This window comes from Oratosquilla oratoria, chromosome 1 (genome assembly GCF_046742065.1).
Source record: "Oratosquilla oratoria isolate Oo_2021 chromosome 1, ASM4674206v1, whole genome shotgun sequence".
In the NCBI taxonomy this organism is placed as follows: Eukaryota; Metazoa; Arthropoda; class Malacostraca; order Stomatopoda; family Squillidae; genus Oratosquilla; species Oratosquilla oratoria.
This window is the reverse complement of record NC_134777.1, coordinates 97,571,412-97,598,570: the sequence shown is the minus strand read 5'-3', so window position 1 is coordinate 97,598,570 and position 27,159 is coordinate 97,571,412. Positions and strand designations below refer to the sequence as shown.

Genomic DNA, 27,159 nt, shown 5'->3' with positions numbered 1-27,159 from the left:
AATATATATGTATATATATACTATATATATATATATATATATATATATATATACATATACAAGCGAAACCGGTCAGGAATAAACTCGGAACGAGACCCGTGACTCTCTTTTTCCACCTTTTTCAACATATATATATATATGTGTGTGTGTGTGTGTGTGTGTGTGTGTGTGTGTGTGTGTGTGTGTGTGTGTGTGTGTGTGTGTACTTATATATATATATATATATAATATATATATATATATAATATATATATCAATTAAACATTACAAGTCCGCTGCTGAACAAAGGTCTCTCTCAAGCAATCTTATGAATCGCATGACTGCACCTATCACTGCCATGTCACTCCTGCAAACATTTCCACATTGTTTCTCCACCATCTATATTTTTTCCTCTTCCATGCTTCCCATTTCTCTGCGTCCACTCAGTAGCACGTCTGTTCCTTCGCTCATCGTTATTTCTGATAAAATTTCATTCCCAATCACACTTCCTCGCTTTTACCGCCTCCACAATAAATTTCACTTAAGTCTGCTCTCTCACCCAACTTGTCCTCTTGTTGTCTTTCATTTTTTCCTATGCATTGATTTCTACATTCTCCTCTGTCTTCATCGCTTTAATAAATTTCCTAGTAACTTCTGTAGGTTATAGCTGACGTTATACACAAATTATAAGATTTGCGTTTCAGAGATATGTGGAGAGCTTCTCATGAGGTTTTTATATTTACTAAACGTTCTCCAGTCAATTGTGATACTCTTTTTTTCGTTTTGTTTTCATCATCTTTAGTTAGTTTTAGTATCTATTCTGAATAATTATTCTTTTCAGTTTCTTTAAAAGGCTCATCGTCGATTGTTTTTATATTAACTTTAGAGTTTGGCTCTTATTTATCTTGAAACCTACTTTGAGACTTTTCTTAAGATCACTCGGCATATCTTGCAAATTTTCTGCTGTGTCTTAAATAAGAATAATGTTATCAGCAAATATAAAGTGATTGAAATATTTTCCATTGATCTTCAAACCCTTCCCTTCCAAACTCAACTCTGGTTCTTTTTCCAGGAAACCTGTAAATAATTTGGGTAAAACTGTATCGTCTTACCGTACTCCTTTCTCTATCTTTACCTTCTATATATCTTTATGTAGTCTAATTATAGTAGTACCTTTTCCATGAATGTTTTGTAGGACCTTTACACTATATTTGTTTGTACCCTGCTTGCGTATAGAATTTAGTACTGCCACTTCCTCTACCGATTCAAAAAATAATCACAGAATTATACTGTACTGTTTTTTGTTTTGTTTTTTTCTGATTACAAATAGTCAATGGTGAGCATCCGCCTCTAAAGCCTGTGCATAAGTATGTATGTATGCATGTATGTATGTATGTATGTATGTATGTATGTATGTATGCATGTATGTATGTATGTATGTATGTATGTATGTATGTATGTATGTAAGGGAGAAGAAAACGATAGGACTATAGGGAAAGATGAAATGCAAAGAGCACTGAAAATTAGAGAGGTGTCACGTAGTAACTGACTTTGGGAGGATCAGTTACAGTGGATTGATTAGTAAGGTTGTTAGATGTGTGCCTAAGACAGGGGAGTGTACCGGAGCCAGTTGTTTGCCGATGACACTACGCTTGTGGCTGGGCCGGAGAAGGGTCTAAGGAAGCTAGTGATGGAGTTTTGAAGGGTATGTGAGAGAAAAAGACTGAAACTGAATGTGGGCAAATGTAAGGTAATGGGATTTACAAAAGGGGGATGGCAGTGAGTTGGAGGTAAGTCTTAAAAGGAAAAGGACGGAGGAAATGAAGGATTTTAAGTATTTAGGGTCACATGTAGCAGGGAATGGAGGAGTGGAGGTGGAGGTAAACTGTAGTGTTAAATAACCAAGTACAAGTCAGGGGGCGGGAGAAAATTTTTATGCGAAATAAGTATCTGGGAATGAACTTAAAGAGAAGACCGTATGAAAGGTGGATTGTGCCTACGACACTGCACAGAGGTGAGACTTTGAATCTAAGAGAAACATAAATAAGGCGTTTAAATGTATTTGAGATGAAACGTTTAAGAAGTATGGTAAAGGTTACGAGGATGGAGAAAGTGATGAATGGAGAGGCGAGGTAGAGAGCTGGGGTGGAAAGACAGCTAACAGATAAGGTCGATTAAAGAATACTGGGATGGTTTTGGCATATGGAAAGAATGGGTGAAGAAAAACTACCAAAAAGGTGCGGAACGCAGACGTGAATGAGGTAAATTTGAGGAGAAAGCCGAGAATGGGATGGACTGATTGGGTGAACGGGGCCTTCGATATAAGGAAAATGTCTGTTATGTACGGAAGAGAGAAGGCAAGAGAAAGGTGCGATTGGATAGTGGCTGTGAATGGGTAATAAGTTTATGCGGACCGAAGGGATTTCTTTTTGAATTCTTGTCTGCTCTATAGACTTTTTAGGGTGTGAGGACGGAGGGTCATCATGTAATGAAATGATGGAGATAAAGTAGCTCTGTCTGTTGGGCCTCGCTGTGGAGGTACTATGTCTTTACTTCTGAGGCGACCATTGGGTATGGTAGAGAGATGGCCGTCCGCTCAAAAGGAGCTAAGGTACTAATAGGGGAAAACAAATGTGTGTTGGATGGGTATGGGATGGTTGAAGAATGGGTGCATACTTTGGCTAGCCAACTCCCTTGAGAGAAAGGCTCTTTTAGTATATGAAAAATAAAGTGTGTGTGTGTGTGTGTGTGTGTGTGTGTGTGTGTGTGTGTGTGTGTGTGTGTGTGTGTGTGTGTGTGTGTGTGTGTGTGTGTGTGTGTGTGTGTGTGTGTGTGTGTGTGTGTGTGTGTGTGTGTGTGTGTGTGTGTGTGTGTGTGTGTGTGTGTGTGTGTGTGTGTGTGTGTGTGTTTGTTTAGCAAGTAGCAGCGAGTAAAGTCGCCACGTAAGGCTCGTGTCTCAAAAGTTCTTATAGAAACTCGTTCTAGGTCCGTCACTTTTTCTTCTTCTATTTTTGAGTGCTATATTTCGTTCTCTCCTTAGGAACGATTCGAGTATATAAGTTTTTACCTCATATACATCGTTGCAGGTACACAACAACATCATCTGTTTTTTTTTGTTTTTTTTTTTGCGTTTTTTAATTTTGCTTTTTTTTTTTCTTCTTTGGTATTTTCTTTCCTGTTTTCATTTACCTTGTATATTTTCATAATTGCTTGCTGGGTTTTTTTTTATCTTTTCTTATATTAGTTCCCTTTATGTTTGTTACATACATTTCTTTGAGCTTTGAATTTAATTTTTTTTTTTTTTCTTATTCCATTTCGTTGTTTTTATTTATTTGCCATTTGAAGGTTGATCTTTTTTTCGTACTCAAATGGCATGGACTTCGGGGCACGCTGATCTTTAATACTCGAAGGTACTTGAGTTCAGGTTTGCGTGGCCTCTGGGTCCTCTCCAAGGAATGTCGGCCGAATTCGCGGGAGGATCCTTTCCGATGCAAATCACATTTTTCTTTTTCATTTTCATTTTTATTTTTATTTTCATCCTTATGTTTTATTTGAGCTACAATATTACGTTCATTTCTTACGATCGATTCGAGTATATTACTTTTTACCTCATATACATCCTTGCAGACACAGAACATTGTCTGTTGTTGTTGTTGTTGTTGTTGTTGTTGTTGTTGTTGTTTTCATTTCGTGTCGACTGCCTTTCCTGAGTTATTTTTATTTTGCTCTTTTTTTTTCTCTTGATATTTTCTTTTCTGTTTTCGTTTATCTTGTATATTTTCATAATTGCTTGCTGCTTTCCTATCTCTTCTTATTCTAGTTTCGTTTATTTTTGTTACATACATTTGTTTTAGCCTTGAATTTCCTATTATCTATTTTGTCTATCTTATTTATTTCGTTGTTTTTATTTCTTTGTCATTTCAATATTGATTTTTGGGGAGGGTTTTTTTTCGTACTCAAATGGCATGGTCACGCTGATCTTTAATACTTGAAGGCACTTGGGCTCAGCTTTTCGTGGCCTCTGGGTCCTCTCCAAGGAATGTCGGCCGAACTCGCGGGAGGATCTTTTCCGATGTCCACCAAAATTACATTTTCATTTTTCATTTTTCATTTTCATTCTTCTGTTTTACTTGAGCGCTTTCCCCTCTCTCTCTCTCTCTCTCTCTCTCTCTCTCTCTCTCTCTCTCTCTCTCTCTCTCTCTCTCTCTCTCTCTCTCTCTCTCTCTCTCCGAAAAATGGGCGGACATCGACTTACGGAGGACCTTTCGGCTCGGAGGTTCCTGAGCTTAGGTTCTCGAAGTCTCTGACCCATTTGAGTAAGTATCAGCCAACCTCGAGGTCTTCCGTGGCCATACGGTTCGTCCTGGAAATTCCCCGAAGTCCTGGGGGGCAGGTACCTTGCATTCCGTGTTGTACTACCTCGCGGGACATTGATTTTATATTTTCATGCTTGTATAATGTTTATTTTTTTCTATTTTTTTTTTCTTTCTTTCTTTTTGTCTTCTCTCGCTGGATGGGAAAAAGTGACTTCGGGTCGAATTCCGTCGCCTGGTCACTTGCAGCCTCCCGCCCACAGGGCGACGAGGGGCTCTCGCAAGACCTTAGCGCCCACCGCATTCGCGAGTGACACAGATTACGCTATTTTTGAGGGGAAGATTAGTTTATTATTATTATTATTATTATTATTATTATTATTATTATTATTATTATTATTATTATTATTATTATTATTATTATTATTATTATTATTATTATCATTATTATCATTATTATCATCATCATCATCATCATCATCATCATCATCATCATCATCATCATCATCATCATCATCATCATCATCATCATCATCATCATCATCATCATCATCATCATCATCATCATCATCATCATCATCATCATCATCATCATTATTATCATTATTATCATTATTATCATTATCTTTATTATTATTGTTTTATTATTGTTATTGTTATTATTATTATTATTGTTATTATTATTATTGTTATTATTATTATTGTTATTATTATTATCATCATCATCATCATCATCATCATCATCATCATCATCATCATCATCATCATCATCATCATCATCATCATCATCATCATCATCATCATCATCAATATTAAGGGGGAAAAAGCCTTGGTATATGTATGTATGTATAATTCATCATCATCATCATCATCATCATCATCATCATCATCATCATCATCATCATCATCATCATCATCATCATCATCATCATCATCATCATCATCATCATCATTTTATATAATGTATATAACCATTATATTATTTATTATCATTATAAGTCCCCATTTTCACTGTTACTACATGAGGGGACGGAAAGGGTGTGTCGCCGATTAAATGAAGCGGCCTTGCTGTGGATGTGCTGTGTCTTCCTGCATTTCTTCTGACCCAGGGCGATGGGCGAGATACAGGGATGACCCATCATCCAGGAGTAGCCAAGATGAGGGGGAGGGAGGGAGAGGTGATGAATGGGGGTGGAATGTTGGTATGAAATGGGTGGGCGTGGAATTAAGCCTTTTGACTTTGGCTACCTTCCTTGTATAGGGGAAAAAACCCTTGGTATATGTATGTATGTATTATTGTTACCATTTAAATCTCTATATTTTTTGTTTACGTCATTACTTATCTATTTATCTTCATCTTTTTCCTATATGATTGAATTCTCTGTGATAGATCATCTACCAGAAGCCATAGGATCAATCACCCCAGCGTCTAGTGGAACTACTACTGTATATGTAAGACTTTTTTTCTCTCCAATTCTGATTCAACGTGTGTGTTGTGTGTGTGATTCACCATGGTCTTGGATCACTTGTTGGGCTCGTGATCGATTTTCCTCCCGATCTATGAGTAATACTGTGACCTTACACGCACACACACACACCCAACTCCCCGCCCACAAGAGTTGGAGTAACGACTCGCTGCGCAGCGATACTGAAATTATTTCAGCCCTGGGCGGAATTCGAACCCGGACCACCGTAGTGGCAGCCGGAAATTCTACCACTGCGCAACGAGTGTGTGTGTGTGTGTGTGTGTGTGTGTGTGTGTGTGTGTGTGTGTGTGTGTGTGTGTGTGTGTGTGTGTGTGTGTGTGTGTGTGTGTGTGTGTGTGTGTGTGTGTGTGTGTGTGTGTGTGTGTGTGTGTGCACGTGTGTGTGTGGATGGGTGGGTGGGTGGGTGTGTATGGGTGTGGGTGTGTGTGGGTGTGGGTGTGTGTGGGTGTGAGTTTTGCGAGAGAGAGAGAGAGAGAGAGAGAGAGAGAGAGAGAGAGAGAGAGAGAGAGAGAGAGAGAGAGAGAGAGAGAGAGAGGGGGGGGGGAGGAAGGGGGGGGGGATTGCAGAGCGGCGGCATTGACCCGGCGAGCAACGAGTTTTGAGCGAACGGGAAGAACCAGTTTGTTTACGTTGGCAAAGGCGGGGAAATCCATCTTGGGCCTTCATATTAGTGTTAGGCTAAGACACGATGAGGTGGGGTAGGGTGGGGTGGGATGGAATGGGGTGTAGCTCATTGGAGGAGGAGTAAACACCTTATGGTAGGAGGTTAAGCCGACCTAGGTTATCTAGTGTCATAGTATGCATTCATCTAGTTAATTACATGCTAGAGTAGGGGTGAGATAGCAGGTCAAGGGGGTTAGTGAATCACCATCTGCTAGGTCAGGTCGGTTAGTTAGATTAGGTAGTATTCACCTAACTGAGTACTACGATCTACCTAACCTAATTTATTCGACCTAATCTTTTAGTTATGATGTGTATCTACAGTAATACGTTGGGTTGTTCTGCGTCCCAGAGGGAATTGATTGATCAAAATTCAATTACTTATACGATGCATTTTATTGACTTTCCTACAATACGGAATTGCACATATGAAATATCTAAATAAAAGCAGATTAAAATCAAACAATATAAAATACGTTTACAGAGGAAATATGCATATTATATCAAAATGTGCACCTATCTTCATACTCCATAGAACATTAATAATAAATATACTAAAAATTAATAGTCTCGTTCCACATACACATTAAGTTTATACCCTTCTAGTACACAAACACTCATGCGCACATTCCTGATATCAAGGAAGTATATAGATTACTTACTTTGGTTAGTTTTGCCTGTTAATGGCACAGCTTAGGTGGACCTCCGCTGACTCCAGGTGCTTCCGACTCCCTTTCCATTCTTGCGGCTTCAGTCAGGGTGTGGTGGTGGTGAAGGCTTGGGTATCCTGGTATGGGTGGCTGATCTGGTAGCATGTCAAGTCACTTGTCCAGCCTGTGTTTGAAGGACGCACTGGTATGTCAGTTAGGTCCCTAATTTGTTTTGGCAGACAGTTGAAAAATCGGGCCCCCACTGTAGAAGAAGGAATTGTGCACAAAGGCTCGTACTCGCTGTGTACTGCCCTGTGTGCCTCTAACGTTACACATCCTTCCTCTTCTCTCATGGATGTTAACTACGAGCCCTACATTTGGCACTATTTCCTCTAGGATTTTCCATATATTTATAGCTATGTATCGTTCTCTCCATTAAGGGGAGTATATCTGGAGGTGTTTTAGTCTGGCCCAGTCGTTGAGTTGTTGTGTACCCCATATTCTGTTGGTAAATGTCCTTTGTGGACTTTCTATTGCAGCAGTATCTTGAGTCTTGTATGGGGACCACAGCTTGCAGCAGTATTCTATTCTGGGGAGTACTAATGGTTTCAGGAGTTTTAGTAGAGACTGTCTCTCTCTTATGCAGAAAGTCCTTAGGGTCCAGTTGCTCATGCTCCTTGCTTTTCCTGCTATTTGTTGTAGATATGAAAAGGTTGCATAACTGCTCAAGTGAATGCCCAGGTCTTTGACATGTATTTTCTCCTCTATTGCTTTGTTGTTGCACTGATAGGTGGTTGTCGTTTTCACCTCTTCGTTATATACATACCTTATGAGTTCAAAATTATCCCCATTCAATGACATGTTGTTTGCAGTGGTCTGAAAAGTGGCTAATGAAATTTAAAACAATTAAATGAGATTCTAGGACTGATTGTGCGACCTTTTGATTTCAAAAGTTCATTTGGAATATGCTGTTTCCGTATGGTCACGGAATCTCATTAAAAACATTGACAGATAGGAAAAAGTACAACGGCGAGCCACAAAACTGAATCCAAATATAAAAATTCAATCATAAGAAAATCGACTAAAACATATGAATCTATTTTCCCTAAAAAACGCGTAAACTCGGAGGTGACTTGATACAGGTCTTTAAGATTCTAAAGGAAATTGATAACAGCAAAAGTGACCAAATTTTCACACTGAATGAGAATAATACAAGAAATAATGGTCCCAAACTATCAGGAAATAGATTTAATTTGGAAGTGGGTAGAAACAACCTCGCCAACCGTGTAGTTAATGAATGGAATAAACTTCCTGCAAAGGAAGGGCAATGTAGTTCAGTTCGAAGCTTTAAGATTAATTTAGATCAGCACCTAAGCAAGATGCTGTAATGCCTACCATTTTTTTATATTGTTTGTTTATTTGTTTATTGTTGTTTGTTTCTTATTATTTGATTATTATAAGTTATTATTGTAAATTTATTATCATTTTTATTTACGTGTTTGTTTATTGTTTAATTTTACATATGTTATCTATTGTTATTTATAATATTACAATCATTTATTTACTCATCATTATTATATTTTTCGCATCCGACCTAGTTATGGACCAAAAGGCTGTTGGCCTGCTCCTCCATTCTAAATCCTTTGTAAAGAATCCATTATGCTCTAGGAAGTTTTTAAGATTATTTCTAATGGATTTTTTTTCGCAGATTTTTATGAGGTGGGAGGTCAATATCATTAGTCTGCATTGTTTTGCCAGGCCTCTGGATCTGCTGCCACCTTTGTGTAACGGTGTTATGATAGTTTTCTTTCTGTCTATTATTTTTGCAGTCTACTCACCAATTTGATGTACAAAAAAGATCGACACTTCTTGTTGTCAATGCTGGTTTATATGGATAACAAATATCTTACACACGAACGAATTTTTAAACATTACCAGGAATTCCATTCGTTTTGTCTGTTGCTGTCAATGACCCTTTCTGGCACAAGAAAATAGTCTTTGATTCCGTTACAACCTTTCAAAGAAAATTGTCGGGATATTTCTTTTCATAGAAAATTAATTGTTTAAGTATGACTCTAGCCAAAGTAATACTGGTTCACAAGTTCACCTTGTATAACAAACATTCATACAGTGCGAAGCAAAACGATTATATTCTATATGCGTTTTATTACCCCTTATAGAAGAAATACAATAAAGGTATATTGAACACAAATACTCGTGCTAGGAATGGTTTGCCTGGAATATTTAGAAAACGCGATTTTTCGAAGTTTTTGATGTAAATAATAAGGTTTGAAAAGTACATGGACGTCTTAGACCCATAAGTATAACCCTTTTATTTCATTTTTAGACTTTATCGTTTATTCTAGTTTGTTCCAGGTAATTTTGCTTAGTTTAATAGAGCCCCTCTAGCTCATAGGAGGTCACTGCTTCGACCATTTCATCTCCGAAGCATGTAGCCCCCCATCCCCTACCCCACCCTTTCTTTGACGTCATTCGTCTCTCTGTCTTTCAGGACTGGGATTTCGTGTCCAGTCGGTTGGACATTTACAAGGAACGGGCACGACAAGTAAGCTCCACCTGCAGGAAACACAAGAACATCATGGTCCCTGTCAACACAGAGATGGTGTGGGATGTGCAACATCAACCCAACCTCATCTGGTGCCTACAAGCCAAGGTGTGTCCATGTTCAACATATGCATGTATTTATATATGCATATATATATATATATATATATATATATATATATATATATATATATATATATATATTATATATATATATATATATAATATATGTGTGTGTGTGTGTGTGTGTGTGTGTGTGTGTGTGTGTGTGTGTGTGTGTGTGTGTGTGTGTGTGTATTCACCTCGGATCTGCTGCAGTCTCTGTCGAGACAGAGACAGTGTGTGTGTGTGTGTGTGTGTGTGTGTGTGTGTGTGTGTGTGTGTGTGTGTGTGTATGTACTTTTTTGGCCGATAAGGATCTGCCGATTTTTACACAATAGGTTTTATTTTCAAGATAACTTTTTAAATAGGTTCGTGCTTCACCTTTAATGCTAACAGCCTTACAATCCTCAAGTTATGAGCTATGTACAACAGTATCAAAAGCAACACTCAGGTCAAGTAGGATTAAGAGACCACATCTTCCTTAATCCATCCATAAAAGTAGATTATCTGTCACCATACATAATGCAGTTTCAGTGGAATAAAGCTATCTATATGCAGAATGATTATCCGGTAAAATGTTTACTTTATTAAATTGTTCCATCAACTGATCCAGACCACTTTCGCTTATTCTAGATAAAGAAAAATTAACTTGATAAAGGGCTATAAGAGTTGTTAATCTAATCTGCCTTTAACTATGGGTTTCACAATCGCTAGTTTTTGATCACTCGAAAAGGCCTTGGTTTAAATGCTTGTATTTATCTCCAGAAACACATGCAAGATATTCCCAAAGTTTTCACAATTTATTATTTCCCCGTCTGGGGTATTGGCTGCTTGTTATTGTGGCAAAGTAGCATGCAGTCGATACTTTAGGGTCTATATGGGGCGCCCCTACGGACCAGAGCCACACATCATTTTGTCTATGATAGAAGAAATTCTGTTCATAGAGAAATGATGACACTTTTATGCTACGACTGTCCCTCCGTTATGCTGTCCCCCAACCCCTTGTTGCTGTCCTGTACCATTTCTCTGAGTATTCTCTTTCTGTGATGGGGGAATTCCCTGTGGTGGGGGAAAAGAATACTGCCACCAAGTTTCCCACTTGGATCGTAAGAGGCGAGAAGAAAGGGACGGGGAGAGGGACTAGGCATCCTTCTCCCTGTAGCCCCAAGGGGCAGATTCCTAAAAAGAAAAGGAAAGGGCCAGCACCCTAAGGTTTGGGTCTTTTAATGTGCGTGGATGTGGTACAGATGAGAGTAAAAGGGAAGAGATAGGTAGTATGTTTGTGAGAAGAAAGATGGATGTGTTGGCTTTGAGTGAAACTAAGTTGAAAGGGAAGGGTGAGTGTAAGTTTGGGAGTGTAAGTGGGAGGTTATCAGGAGTGAAGAGAGGGCGAGGGAGGGAAGGGGTGGCTATTCTAGTAAGTGAGGAGATAGGTAAACGTGTAGTGGAGTGGAAGGAGGTTTCCTCAAGGATAATGTGGATGAAGGTGAAAATGGGAAAGGAGATGTGGGTCTTTGTAAGTGCATATGGGCCTGGCAGTGAGAAGAGCATGGAAGAAAGGGAGGCCTTTTGGATAGATTTAAATGAGTGCATAGAGGGTTTAGGAAGAAATGTCAATGTAATAGTACTGGGAGACCTTAATGCTAGGGTGGGAAATGGTCCAATCGATGGAGTGGTTGGGAAGTGTGGAGTTCCAGGAAAGAATCGTAGTGGAGAGTTGATGGTGGAAATGTGTCTAGAAAGAGAGTTGATGATAGCAAATACAGTGTTTCGGAAGAAAGTCAAGCATAAGTACACATGGGAGAGGGTGGTGGAGGGAAGGGTGGTAGATAGAGCGTTAATGGATTATGTAGTGGTAAATAGGATTATGATAGGAAGAGTTAAGGATGTACATGTGCTAAGGGGAGAGGGTGGGGGAATATCAGATCATTTTTTGGTGGAAGGTAAGCTGAGAGTGGATGATAGATGGAGAAGGAGGAAAGGGACAAAAGGTAGGGAGGTTCTTAGAGTGAACTCCTTGAATGAAAAGGAAAAGGAGAAGGAGTACGAAAAGAAGCTGAAGGAGGAGTGGGAGGGAGTAAAGGATAGAGCAGAGATGGGTGTGGAGGAGGAATGGGGATGGTTCAAGGAGGGAGTCTTAAAGTGTGCAAGGATGGTGTGTGGAACAAGAAGGACAGGGGGAAATAGAAGAAAGGGTAGTGAATGGTGGGATGAGGAAACAAAGAAGGTTGTAGAAGAGAAGAAGCGAGCTTTCACAGATTGGTTACAAAAGAGGACAGGGGAGTCATATGAGACGTACAAAGAAAAGAAAAGAGAAGTAAAGCAAAAGGTAAAGGAGGCAAAGAGGAGAGCAGATGTGAAATGGGGTAGGAGTATGACAGAAAATTTTGAAAGTAATAAAAAGATGTTTTGGAAAGAAATTAAGAGAGGAAGAGGAGGCGAATCAAGTAGGGAAGAAAAGGTAAAAGGTACAGATGGAGAGATGACAATGGAAGAGATGGCAGTGAGGGGAAGATGGGCAGAATATTTTAGGGAGTTGCTGAATGTGAAGGAGGATAGGGAAGGAAAGATAGCTGCAGTGGGAAATGCGAAGAAAATGAGAGTGATGAGTGAGGAGAATGGAGGAGAAATAAGGAAGGATGAGGTGAAGGCAGTTGTAAAGATGATGAAAGCAGGTAAGGCACCTGGTCTGGATGGATGTCATGCAGAATGTCTGAAAAAGGGAGGTTCAGTGATGGTGGACTGGTTGGTGAGGTTATTTAATGTTTGCTTGAGAGAGGGTAGAGTACCGGAGGACTGGAGTAGTGCCTGTATAGTTCCTCTTTACAAGGGAAAAGGGGACAAGTGTGAATGTAGTAGTTTCAGAGGGATTAGCCTGTTGAGTGTAGTAGGGAAGGCTTATGGGAGGATCTTAATTGAGAGGATTAGGAGAGGAACAGAAGGAGTAATTGGTGAGGAACAGTGTGGATTTAGGACGGGTAGAGGTTGTGTAGATCAGATCTTTGTGGTAAGACAAATATGTGAGAAAGCTATAGGAAAGGGGAAGGATGTTTTTTGGGCTTTTATGGATCTGTGGGAGGTTATGCAGATTTATGGGATAGGAGGAAAGCTTTTGGGAGCTGTCAAGAGTTTTTATGAGAGTAGTAGAGCATGTGTTAGGATTAGAAATGGAGAGAGTGAGTGGTTTGAAGTAAAGGTGGGACTTCGTCAAGGATGCGTTATGTCGCCCTGGCTGTTCAACTTATACATGGATGGGGTGGTGCGAGAGGTGAATGCTAGGGTAGTGAGTCAGGGATTGGAGATGGTTAAAGAAAATGGAGAAAAGTGGGAGGTGAGCCAGCTGTTGTTTGCGGACGACACTGCGCTTGTGGCAGGGTCAGAGGAGGGATTGAGGAAGCTGGTGGCAGAGTTTGGGAGAGTATGTGATAGAAGAAAGCTAAAGATAAATGTGGGTAAAAGTAAGGTGATGAGATGTACAAGGGGTGAAAGTGGCAGCAGACTGGAAGTGAACATTAAGGGAGAGCGACTGGAGGAAGTGGATAGTTTTAGATACTTGGGTGCAAGTGTAGCAGGAAAAGGTGGAGTGAAGGTGGAGGTAGAATGTAGATTGAGAGAAGCGAGTAAATGCCTTGGTGGTTTAAAGAGTGTAATGAGGAATAGACATTTGGGAATGGATGCGAAGAGGAGACTGTATGAAGGAGTGATTGTGCCAACAGCACTGTATGGGGCAGAAACGTGGAACATAAGAGAAGAAGAGAGAAGGAGTTTGAATGTGTTTGAGATGAGGTGTCTGAGAAGTATGGTGGGGGTTACTAGGCTGGATAGTGTGAGAAATGAGGAGGTGAGGAGGAGAACGGGTGAAAAAGGATTTGGGAGATAGGGTTGATGAAAGAATATTAAGATGGTTTGGACACATGGAAAGAATGAGTGAAGAAAGACTAGTAAAAGAGGTATGGAAGGCAGATGTGGAGGGAGTGAACATGAGGGGACGTCCTAGGATGAGGTGGATGGATGGGGTGAAGGGGGCTTTGGGGAAGAGGGGAATGTCTGTTGAGGAAGGAAGGGAGAGGACGGAAGACAGAGGTGAGTGGAGAATGGTTGTATATGGATGATGTTGTGACTGCATGAGGAGGAATGGGCGGGGGGGTGGGGGGTGGGGTAGTATGTGTGAGTAAATTTTGACGCAGCCCGAAGGGATTTCTCCCCGTCCTCGCCTTATATGCAAAGGGGGACGGAGAGGGGGGGTCGCCGATTAAATGAAGCGGCCTTGCTGTGGATGTGCTGTGTCTTGCGACACTGCTTCTGACCCAGGGCGGTGGGCAGGGTGCAGGGATGACCCGTCATCCAGGAGGTGCTCAGATGAGAGGAAGGGTGGGAGGGGTGTGGAGGGTATTTAGGGATGAAATGGGTGGGAGTGTTTTTATGCCTTTCCCTTTTTGGCTACCTCCCTTGGAAGGGGGAAAAAGCCTTGGTATATGTATGTGTGTATTATTTCCAATATAGGCATAGGATTATTTTCACAATGAGTTGGTTTCACTCTGCGCACGACCATGGTTTTGTCAACGTGTTTTTAAATCGGTAACTTTACCCCAGACACACTTGTCAATCTATTTATCACACGGAGATCGTATTCTTAATTTTATTGTCGAAGAAGTCATCAAGCATATTTGCTAGTGTTTCATCAGAGTAGCCTTCTGGTAATATTCTATTCTTGTTGTCAATTAAACTATCCAGTATTTTGTATAACTTTGTAATTATATATATAACAAATAACAGTTGAAATAACTAAACAGTATTATCAATAATAATGATAATAATAATAATAATAATAATAATAAACAAAAGTAACAACAACAACAACAAAAGTAAAAATAATAGTAATGATAATAGAAAAATAAAAAAATAATAACATGATAATAACAATGTAACAACAACAATAGTGAAAATGGTGGTAATAGTAATATTAACAGTAATAATGATAATAATAACAGTAATAATAATGGTGTTAACAATAATAGTAATAATAATGGTGTTAACAACAACAACAACAATAGCCGCAATAATAATAACAAATTAATCTTCCCGACAAAATTGGCGTAATCTGGGTCACTCGCAAACTCTGTAGCCACGAAAGACCCTTGATGACGCCTTGCCTCTCCATGGTCGGAAGGCTGCAAGAGTCCTGGCGAGGTCCCTTCACGGCCACTGCCAATCGACTGAGTTCGACCCGAGATCAAATTACCATCCAACGAGAGCAAAAATAAAAAATAAAAGTAATGGAAATATCCCGCGAAGTGCACGACGGAATACCTGGGCCACTAAGGACTTCGGCGAGTTTCCGGGACGAAGGACCAAGAGCCTCTCGCGAACTATGTGGCCGCGGAAGACCTCCAGGTTGGCTGATACTCTCTCGAAAGGGTCAGAGGCTTCGAGAACCTAAGCCCAGGAACATCCGAGCCGAAAGTTCCTCAATGAATTAGGGGAGTTTCCGGGAAAAAAAAAAAAAAAAAAAAAAAAAAAACTATCGCGAACCGTGTGGTCGCGGAAGACCTCCAGGCTGGCTGATACTCCCTCGAAAGGGTCAGAGGCTTTGAGAACCTAAACCCAGTAACCTCCGACAGAAAGATTTGCCGTTTTTTCAGAGAGAGATGGAGGGGGTTGGAGAGAGGCAGGGAGAGAAGCAGGGAGGCAGAGAGAGGTAAAGAGAAAATAATGTCATGGTACAACGGTAGATTCCGCACGTGACATGTCACAGACGGCCGAGCAAGGCGCTCGAGTCTCCTGAAGGTCAGAAGTCATCACTTCAAAGAGTACGAGGATCAGACTCCATGCCCTCTCGAAAGCAAATTCATTGTGTGTTATTTTACAGACTTTCGACCCGGAGAGGAAAGAGGTTCCAGTCACGCTTCATACAAGGAGCCTCTCATCACTATGCTACCAAAGGACACCCTACACAAAGAGAGGAAAAGATAAAAATATCTCAGGTCGTATTCAGCTGAGATATGTTCCATACTCTGGAGATTGAGATATTACAAAGGCTCACTTTACTCGGAACGGTCCCTGTAAGACATTTCCATTATAATAAAAAGAAGGAAAGAAAAAAATATCTCGGGTCGTATTCAGCTGAGATAGGTTCCATACTCTAGAGATTAAAATGTTACAAAGGCCCACTTTACTCGGAACGGTCCATGTAAGACATTTCCATTATAATAGATAGAAGGAAAGAAAAAAATATCTCATGTCGTATTCAGCTGAGATAGGTTCCATACTCTAGAGATTGAGATGTTACAAAGGCTCACTTTACTCGGAACGGTCCATGTAAGACATTTCCATTATAATAGATAGAAGGAAAGAAAAAAATATCTCGTGTCGTATTCAGCTGAGATAGGTTCCATACTCTGGAGATTGAGATGTTACAAAGGCTCACTTTACTCGGAACGGTCCCTGTGAGACATTTCCATTATATTTGGAACACCATCTCCACCTCCAGGAATGGATCTATGTGGCAGGATGTATTCCCCTCCACCGGCTGGTTTTATTTGAAAATACACATCAAATCACTTCAAAATAATGGTACCGACACAGCTCTCGTGAAAAATTATTTCTACTTCCTGAGGTGTTGTTTGATGTAAATAGGGTCCACCAGAATTTAAACGCCTTGTCCGGTCATAATTCCCCACAAGAGACCTCTAGATCCAAAGCTGCAACCCCCTTTCTCCTACCCGAAGCAACTCAACCTTTCTACTCGGAACGGTCCCAGTCGGATCAAGATTTCTTGTGCATGTGCTCGAGAAGAGTCCCTTCTACAGGCAACGGTCCTCTAATACTCGACCTTTATCACAGATCGCCTCGACCTCGTGGCGCATGAACTACCTGCGGTTGGCCCACTGGAAGGAGAACGACACCGAGATCCTTCAGCTGCCGCCCGAGAAGCGAGAGAAAGCCCGGTTCAAGGTGAGTTCTCCCACTTAACATTCTTGTACTTTTATTGTTGTTACTCTAATTTCTCCCTTTCAGTCTTCCCAGTGATTCTCTGCGCGCCCGTGCCCGCTTGTGTCTGTGTAGTCCTCTCCTTTGTTTCACCAATTCTCTCTCCTTCTCCCACTCTATGTAAAATTAAGTTATCTTATTATTCCCGCTACTCCTTTTTTTTACAGCATTTATTTTACTCCTTCATTTTCCTCCCATTTTGATATATATTTCCATCCCTACATTCGTAGTCCGCACCTTCCCCACAGACGGTCAACGCAGTGTCTTTAAGGTATAAATCACGTGTTTTTAACGGTAATTGTTCTATATATTCATCGCTCCACCAGCCTTGGGGATAATCACCATGCATGGAGCATATGTCTGTGTTAACTCTCCCGTGTGATAGAGGAGTTGGTCATCTCGGATACTGCACCTTAAACTCCAACTCCCAATCCAACACCCAAACTCCTCCCACCTAAGTTCCTCACCCCCTTCCTCCCTGTGGAGCTGACCACCTTGTCGGGAGTGTAAGGTCAGTGTGAGCGACCGTGGTATTTTGAGTCTTGCTGTCTTGGTTCGCAGAATGAGCACCCCGGCTACCGCGGCCGCATCGTCCACCAGCTCTTCCCTGCCCCTGCGACTATACAGGAAAAAGCACAGGTCTTCAGAGACGGCCTTCGGGTGATGATTGTGCGACATCCCTTCACCAGGTGAGACTGTCTGACTCTGTCACCCACCATTTTTGCACGGGTAGATGGATGAATGGGTGGATGGATGGATGGATGGATGGATGGACTGACGGAAGGACGGTCAGGTGGGTGGTTGTATGTCTATGTGTATGCACAATACGGGTATTGTACATATATGTATGTATGTGTGTATCTATGTATGTATGTATGTATGTATGTATGTATGAATTAATCATCCCGTTGCCCCAGGTCTCTCTTGCAGGAGGCTCACGGCGCCCTGGTAACCGGCAACAGCCACAATGTGGACAAATAGGTCCTTCAGGGTAGAGATATTGTGTTATCATCTAGAGATAGTCAGTGTAGGGCAGTGTAGGATGAGCACGATGAGGTGATTAGTGCCCTCTATGTGGTACTTGCATCAAAGTGTTGGTTGTTTTGTGTGTAATGAACAACACAAGAAACCTACTAGAAGAACTGAATGACGTAGACAACAGAATAAAGTTCACAGTAGAGGAAAAAACCAACGGTTCCCTACCTTTCCTAGACACTCTCATCATCAGATCGGACGAAAGCGCTAGGTTCAAGGTATACCGCAAACTGACAAATAAGGACGACTTCATCCACTATTTTAGCGCACATGACGAAAAGACCAAATCAGGAGTTATCATTGGGTTTTATCTTAGGGCTCTTAGAATATGCAGCGAGGAGTATTTACAGGAAGAAATTAAATACATAACCGCTGCATTCAGGAACCTAAGGTACCCAGAGGGCATGCCAAGAACATCACTACGGAAAGCCATTAAAATCAGAGGAAAGAAAGTGGAGGCCTCTCTCACATGCTTTCCAAGACACTGAGGCAGACAGGACTTATCATAGTAAATGACAGAAAGGAAAATAGGGCATTTGATAACAAATAACAAAACCAAGACGAACCGTGACAATAGCATCGTATACAAAATTCCCGGTAATGGATGCGACAATGCATACTACGGAGAGACATACAGAGGACACAAAGCGGACATTAGACACCGAGAAACAAACGCTCTAGTTAACCACATAGACACAGAGGGACACCTACCAAACTGGGAGGGATCCACCATTCTAACCAAAGGTCTACACAAGAAACAACGGAAAATAATTTAATCCCTTTACTACAAAAACACAAACAAGAGAACTGGTGACTTGAAATGGACAAAATCCACCTCGACACTTGCCCTCCAAGAATGGCTTCCCAGACCCCCGACTCTAAGGGCCCTTTCACACTAGGCAACTAGTGACAGTTACTAGTTGCCTACCATTACCTTGAGCCTTTCACACTACGTCATTGCGGTTACCCAGTTGCACAAGAGGCTATGGCTATTGCCCGCTCCGGTAACATCACATGCATATGCATTGTTCTTTTTTCGAGAGCTTCTCTTTTTCTTGACCAGCAAAGCCAACAGAAGCACCTCCTCCATTGATGCCATTCTTTCGACTAACAAGATTATGAGAAAGGATTCCACAACTCGGTGACAGTCGCTGGTTGCTTGCACACTAGGCAACTAGTGACCGCCACTAGTGACAATCACTAGTTGCCTATTGTGAAAGGGGCCTAAGTAGATACCTTTTTCTCACCGCTTTTGCCTACCCTTTCTAGCTTTCTTCCTTTTACTTTGACGATTCTTCTTATACCATGCTACAATATTTCATCTCACATGCTATCAAATCATGTATCCTCCATTATTTCTACTTTGTTCCTTCACCACTTAATATTTTTATCATTATCATTTTTCATTATTACATCACCATTATTGTTATTATTCCTTTCTTTTTATCATTATCATTGTTATTATTACCATTATATCATTATCAATTTAATATCATTTATTTTTAATACTTTTATTTTTATTATTATTATTGTTGTTATCATTAGTTATTATTATTAGCATTTTCATTGTATTTACCACTACTATCATTATTGCTAGCATTATCATTATTATTACATTTGCTTATTGTTATTACAATGAATATGCAATGTTCACACTTGTCGCCAACTCTGGCAACATGGAGAGGTAGTGAGGTCCACCTCAAGTATAAAATGCCCACAGCTTGTTTGCACACCATTCCTTTGAAAAAGCATACCTGCAAAACTAGTCAGGAATAAACTCAGACTAAGACTCCTGTGTTTTCTACTCCACTTACATCAACCTGTCAGAATGTCTCAACATATATATATATATATATATTTACACATACCTTCCAAAACTCTGCAACTCCTCTCAGCTACACATAGTTCGACAGTGCAGTGGTACTGTTCATGACCACTAATCCACCAGTTCAATTTCAATTTTCACCCAGGGCTGAAATGATTTTAGCATCACTGCACTGCAAGCCGACACTCCGGCTCTTGTGGGCAAGGGGTTGTGTGTGTGTAAGGTCACAGCTTTACCAATAGATCGGGCATATATAAGCTCTGAGCTCTCATCTGGGAGGGTAATAGCTGTCGATCACGAATCCAACACGTGACCCAAGACAGTGGTGAATCACAAGCAGCTTCACCTACATACAACTGGGTCACCACAAACTTCCTTCCACTCTCATCAGCTCTAAACCTTTGCCCAACACCCTGGCTTACCTTCTACAGTACTCCTTGCATAAACAAATTGGAAAATCATGGTGACATTACACAACCTTAGCAGTCCTACCTTCACCTCTCCATTCCTTACTATCACACAAGTTCTACTACTCACATAAATACTTTTGATCTTCTTCAAGAGTCTTCTCCCTACTCCATACATCTGCAGCACATTCCATGCCTTTCTGTCAACCCTTACCATACAAAAACTATCCATGAATCCTTTTCCTTTCTTAAACACTACTTTTCCCAATTACTCCCTTGGTTCACCTCCTAATCCTTTCAATTAACACTCTCCCATACATAATGCACTATAGGCCTTTTCCCTTTTATAAGAGAGATGGTTGAGTCAAGGACACACCTGCATCATAAACTTTGCAATGGATTGATTTTTTTTCTCTTATTCTTTTTCTTTCTCTTTAACAGAATCCTATCAGCCTATCGAGACAAAATAGCCAGTGATGACCCAAGGCCTCCAATGTTTAACTTCAAGCAGCTGCAGAAGAACATTATCAAGAAGTAAGTACTAAGTGGCTCATTCTGAAAGATGAGGGACCAGTAATGGGTCCCATCTCTCCATTACACAGTTTGAAGACAGATTGCCAGTTCCCAAGACAGGACCTCTGATGCAAGTGGTGTTCATGGGATCTGGAGATGTGTGGCAAGATAATTATCCTCTCCAACATCTATCCTGCAAGACCACCATGTGAACTGTAGGCACCTCTTGTTGATTTCATCTGGTATACTTGGGGCACTTTTAAAATCTGGTATACTTGTAGTGCCTGCAAAGCCAGTAAATCAGTGGAACTTCACATATAGCAGTGAATGGAAGAGTGGATGTGGGTGTGAATTATAGAGTAAGGAAGGATAGTTAGCATCTGGGGTAAATGAAAAGCATTATTATAAATAGGTATCTGAGGATGAAAAAAAGATAAGGTTATAATAATGATAACTGCAGCTTAGAAATTCAGTGACTGGAAACCAGCAGCACCAGTGGTTTGCAGTAGTCCTCAGGCCCTCATGCAAACCTCTCTGGGGAGAAACTTTGGACTGATGGCTATGTTGTATTAGTGTTGGGCTGTTTCTATGTCACCAGCTAAAAGTAGTTGAAGGGGGGGGGCAGTTGCCAGTTGTCAGTTACTCCATGTATGAAAAGGTGTGATATATACAGTTGAAGTTGACATAGATTATGAGCCTAGTGTGTAGACAGAGTATCAGCCCTTCATGGCTGCAATTCCTGATGGAGTTGAGGGTGTTGATAGGTTTTCAAATAAGGGAAGCTCTATCGTCCATTTTGCAGGACCACTACAAGCAGGTACTAGTCACTGGTTCCTGAAAAGGATGTGTGAGTGATTGTGCCCATACTACTGTATGGAGCAGACTTGGAACTTGAATAAAACAGAAAATAAGAACCTATACATGTTTGAGATAAATATTTAAGAAGTATGGTAGCTGTTACGAGGATAGATTGAGTAAAAAATGAGTAGGTGAGGCAGAATGCAGGGGTGGAAAGAGAGTTTGATAGGGCAGATAAAGGAATGCTGAGATGGTTTGGATATATGGAAAGGTTGAGTGAGGAAAGACTAGCAATAAGAATCTAGAAAGAAGTGGATGCAATGAATATGGGAAGACCAAGAATGAGATGGATGAATACAGGGTGAAAGGAGTACTGGATGCAAGAGGAATGTCTGTTGAGCAAGAAGGAGAGGGTGCAAGACTTTAGTGAATAGAGAGTAGTTGTAAATTGAACATTGGGATGTTCATCTCATCTGTTCTGTACTTTTTTTTCATATGAAGTGTTAGGGTAAACCAACTCCAGCTTCCAAGCCCTGTTGTGGAAAGGTGGTCTTGTTGTATTGCCCTTGACCTGAGCAGTGTGGCAGGGACAGAGATGACCCTTCAACCACAAGGTGTAAGATGGAAGGGTCAAAGAATGTGTTTTGGATGGGTGTGGTTTTTCATATGCATGTACAGTAGAGTATGTACAGATTTTTGTGGTAAGACAGATATGTGAGAAAGCTTTTGCAAAGGGTTGGGATATATTTTGGGCCTTTTTGGATTTGGAAAAGGCTTATGGCAAGGTAAACTGAAGGGCATTATGGGAGGTTTTACAGATATATGGGACAGGAAGAAAGTTGTTAAGAGCTCTCAAGAGTTTTTATGAGAGTAGTAGAGCCTGTGATAGAATTAGAAATGGAGAGAGTGAATGGTTTGAAGTAAAGATGGGACTTTGTCAGGGATGTGTCATGTCGATATGGCTATTCAATGTATACATGGGGTGGTGTGAGAGGTAAATGCAAGGATAATGGGCAGAGAATTGGAAATGGTTAAAGAAAATGGAGAAAAAATGGGAGGTAAGCCAGTTGTTGTTTGCTGACAACACTACGCTTTCAGCAGGATCAGAGGAGGGATTAAGGAAGTTAGTGACAAAATTTCAAAATGTGTGCAAAAGGAGGAGGTTGAAGGTAAATGTGGGTAAAAGTAAGGTGATGAGATGTACAAGGGGAAAGGATAGCAGCAAATTGGAAGAATTAAAGGAGAGAGGCTTGAGGAAGTGGACAGCTTTAGATATTTAGGGGTGCATGTGGCAGGAAAGGAAGGAGTGGAGGTGGAGGTAAACTGTAGGCTGAAAGAAAAAGGTAAATGCCTTGGGATATTAAAAAGTGTCATAAGAAATAGGCATTTGGGATGGGATGCTAAGAGGAGATTGTACAAAGGGGTGATTGTGCCGACAGCGCTGTATGGGGCAGAAACATGGGACATAAGAGAGGTCGAGTTTAAATGTATTCAAGATGAAATGTCTGGGAAGAATGGTAGGTTGGACAGTGAGAAAAGAGGTGAGGAGGAGGAGAGCGGGGGTGGAAAGGGAGTTGGAAGATAGGACTGATGGAAGAGTATTGGGATGGTTTAGAAACTTGGAAAGAATGTGTGAAGAAAGATTAGTAAAAGAAGTGTGGAATGCAGAGGTGGATGGAGTGAACAGGAGGGGGCGACCAAGGATGAGATAGATAGATGGGGTAAAAGGGGCGATGAGAAAGAAGGGAGAACACAACAGATAGGGATAAGTGGAGACTGGGGGATGGGGGGTTAGGGAGTGGTTATGTGTGAATATTTTGACACAGCCTGAAGGGATTTCTCATCTTCTGTTTTTCTGCATGAAGAGACAGAGAAGGGGAGGTTGCCAATTAAATGAAACAGCCTTGCTGTGGATGTGCTGTGTCTTGCTGCTGTGAGAGGTTAGGTGTCCATCAAACGACAAAGCACGTCAGAATGGACTATGGACTACCTAGAAAAGACCACCCATTAGTGTGGGATCGGTAGTTATAAGAGGGGAGGAGATGTCTTTATGAAAACAAAAATATAGCTGTGTATGAAAGAGGGCTACTTCCATCAGGTGATTCTTAGGGACATTTATTGTGTGGCTCACGAGGGATGGGCAGGAGACTTGGAGTTGGGGGGCTGAAATCAGTATCTGTAACTGTGAGGTTGCTTTTGGGATATTTATTCAACAATAACCTCAACCAACAAAGTTAGAAAAGGAGTAGGAGGCTTAGTTGTAGTCGGAATGAACTTTGGACTATCTAGGGCAGACCACCCGCTCGTGCAGGATCGGTAGTTGTAGGAGGGTAAGAGATGTCTGTATGAAAATGAAAAGATAGTTGTGTATAAAAGAGAGCTATTGCCACCAGGCAATTAGAGATATTTGTTTCGTGGGGTCGTGGCTTTGGAGGGGTGGGCAGGAGACTTGGGGTTGGAGGCTGGGATCAGTATGTGTAACCGTGAGGTTACATAAAGATATTTATCTTCACCCCATCTAACATAACTACTATGCTTATATCATTTGACAAAAATTTAATCACTTCTTTCACAATTGAATAAAATTGCCAGGCAGCAAGTAGAACAAATGAGGCACATGCCACAGTAAAGTCATAAGCGCCACCATGCCAAGGTCCAAGTTATCAGGCATTTTTCCCTGCATTTTCCTCTATCCAATAGTAGGTAATATATGACCTTTTGCATATTTTCTTATGGTCTAGTGAGCCCTGAAACACCTGTGAGTTTTCAGCTTTATGCACCGACAATATTTTATGCTGCAGCAGAGGCAAAAAACAAAATAATGAAATAACTTTGGGATGAGTATAAGAGAAATAAATTTCCTTTAGAATTGTATAAACTAAACAAAATTCGAAAGGTTGGTTTTGGAGATCTTGTTGTTGAAAACTTTAATTATGTTTTTCTCTGATTTCTAAAAAGGGCACTTATGACCTTACCATGATATGCACCTCAATGTCTAACTCATGAATAGCTGTGAAAAGGTTATAAGGGCAACTTCAGTACTCCATGTTAAGCTTATTATCACTCACCATCAAAGTCCCAATTTTCCTTCCACCTCCCTATCCTACTTCATCCTTCAACTTTCCTCTCACCCTCCTTTGTATTCTGATCACAAACTCTTCCCCCTCCATCTCTTTTCCCTGGAACCCCAACTCCCAACTCTCCTCTTTTCCTCATGCCCTTCTTCTTCCGGCAGGTATCGAAAGCCAAAGAGCAAAAATAAGTCAAGATTCCCAACTTTTTCTGAGTTTGTGCAGTATGTCATCGATTCCACATCTAAATTGAAGACAGTTCCAGAATGGAGAAAGGTAAGAGATATAAATAGGCACATATGTATATAGTATACACATACATACCCACAACTGGGTCACGGCAGCCTAGCATTTAAAATCCACTCCTTTTTCAGCTTCAGTGATCCCTCTTTTATGATTGACACGAAATATTTTCAGTACATATGGGTAATTTCTCATAAACAGTCATTAATTGGCAAACAAAAAATTAAATAAGAATGGAGTAGAATTTCAGTTCCAGACTGTTGCTAACAGAATATAGCTTTGCTTGTGTGCATGTGTACATCTGCATGTATTTGTCCATGCATCATATATATGCAAATATAAGCAGAGCATGTGAACCTATCCTCATCATTTCACATGCTAAAGTACTTGGCAATCTCTTCAAGGCTCTTAACCCCTTCAATATGGTGATATATTTTATTAATTTTTTCCCAGCTAAAAATAAGAAATTTTATGTAGTTGACAGATGAAATCTGAGTCAATCAAGAGTCCTTTTCTGCTAGTCCACTCTTTTAACTCCATAAAATCACTTGTCCTTAGCTGAAATCAAATCTGTAGGGTATGTAACCATGTAAAAGAACTCCCAAACAATTCATGATATGAATAGCTATTTGAAACATAACTCACTTGTAAGTTGAGTAGTGTCTGTATATTCAATTTCTGGGGTACACTGAGCTGGTTGAATGTATACCTATTGAAAGGATGACTGAATCTAAAGCATTTATAGATTTCAAAATAACCACTCTTTGTCTCCATTCTCCACTCCATCTCCTCTTTTTCTTTCTCCAGGTGATCTGCTGGACACCTATGTGGGCCTACTGTGCAGTGTGCTCTAATGACATCCAGCTCATCCTCAAACTCGAGACAATGGAGGAGGATGAGAGGTTCATCATCACGCTGGCTCAACTGAATGAACTTAAAGATGTAAGTCTAGGGAATAATTGCCATATGTAGGGCATGAAATGAAAGTGTGTGAGTGACTTTAGTTCAGCAGCTTTAGATTGTATGACAAAGGACTATGAAGATAATATCTACAACCTCCACTCCCCAAAGGGTTACCTTCTAGATGGCTCTTTTGCAGGTACATGAGTGGATGCATCTAGCCAATGGTACATCCTCAACCAATGCTGCTTTTGACTTCTACAAGAGCCTAACAAAACAGCAGATGAAGCAACTGCACCACGCTTACAAGCTTGATTTTGACCTCTTTGGCTACGAGATTGATGAGTACCTTGCTATTGCCAGGAATGCTAAGAAGGAAACATGATCCTCTTTTGCTATTACATTTAAAATATTGTTATTGTATTTATTGTATGTATTGTTATTATTAAAATGTCAAAATTACTATGATGGTTTTAATATCTTTTACTACCTCTTAGCTGCCTTACATCAACTAGGCATAGATTTGTCAGTGTTAGAAAATGAAGGCGACATCCTCCATTAAGTTAGATTACAGTAGGTAATCATTAACCTCTCCACTACAGTGACACATTTTTGGGATTTCATACTGCCTATCACTGCATAAAGATGAGGAGATATAGTTCAAGAAAGAAGGAAGTGACAATCTATCTACCTATCTATATACTAAAGGCTTCTTCCCCTTTGTAAGAAACGTAGTCAGCCAAGGCATGCATCCACTTCCATCAATGCCACAATTGTCTCCCTTTTATCTTAACTCCTTGTGGATGAAGGGTGCCTATCTCCCTCCCACTGCCCAGGTCAGAAGCAATGCCTCCATTTTCTTTAACCATCTCAAGTCCCTAGTCTATTACCCTTGCATTTACCTCTTGCACCACCCCATCCATATATAAATTGAACAGCCAAGGTAACATAACACATCCCTGGTGAAGTCCCACCTTTACCTCAAACCACTCTCTCTCTCCATTTCTAACACAGGCTCTACTACTCCTCTTGACTGCCTTTAACAGCGTTCCTCCCATCCCATATATCTGCAATACCTCCCAGTGCCTTCCTGTCTACCCTGTCATAAGCCTTTTCCAAATACATAAAGGTCCAAAAAAACATCCTTACCTTTTCCTAAAGCTTGTCCCTTTTCCATTGTAAAGTTGAACTATACAGGCACTCCTCCAGTCCTCCAGTACTCTACCCTATTTTAGACAAACATTAAACAAACTCACCAGCCAGTCCACTATCACTGTACCTCCCTTTTTTAGAAAGTCCGCATGACACCCATCTAACCCAGGTGCCTTACCTGCTCTCATCATTTTAATAATTGTTTTCACCTTATCTTTCCTTATTTCTCCTCCATTTTCCTCATTCATCACGGTCATTTTCTTAGCGCTTTCCAATGCAATTACCTTTCCCTCTCTATCCTCCTTCACATTTAGCAACTCCCTAAAGTACTCTGCCCATCTTCCTCTTACTGCTGTCTCTTCCATTATCATCTCTCCATCTATGCCTTTTACTTTCCTTCTCTACTTGATTCACCTCCTCTTCCTCTTTTCTTCCAAAACATCTTTTTATTACTTTCAAAAATTTGCCA

General features: G+C 40.6%; 1 protein-coding gene across 1 annotated transcript in view; it reads left to right on the top strand.

Moving 5' to 3' along the window:
* LOC143029055 (carbohydrate sulfotransferase 11-like) overlaps positions 1 to 27,106 on the top strand; it is a 36,340-nt gene extending 9,234 nt beyond the window's left edge. Inside the window, exons 4-10 of the mRNA XM_076191402.1 lie at positions 9,602 to 9,763; positions 16,600 to 16,710; positions 17,308 to 17,435; positions 20,455 to 20,547; positions 24,560 to 24,671; positions 25,446 to 25,580; positions 25,738 to 27,106. Coding sequence (XP_076047517.1) covers positions 9,602 to 9,763; positions 16,600 to 16,710; positions 17,308 to 17,435; positions 20,455 to 20,547; positions 24,560 to 24,671; positions 25,446 to 25,580; positions 25,738 to 25,923 — 927 coding nt within the window. The 3' untranslated portion in view covers positions 25,924 to 27,106. The remainder of the gene's footprint in view (positions 1 to 9,601; positions 9,764 to 16,599; positions 16,711 to 17,307; positions 17,436 to 20,454; positions 20,548 to 24,559; positions 24,672 to 25,445; positions 25,581 to 25,737) is intronic.
* The last annotated feature ends 53 nt before the right edge of the window (positions 27,107 to 27,159 follow it).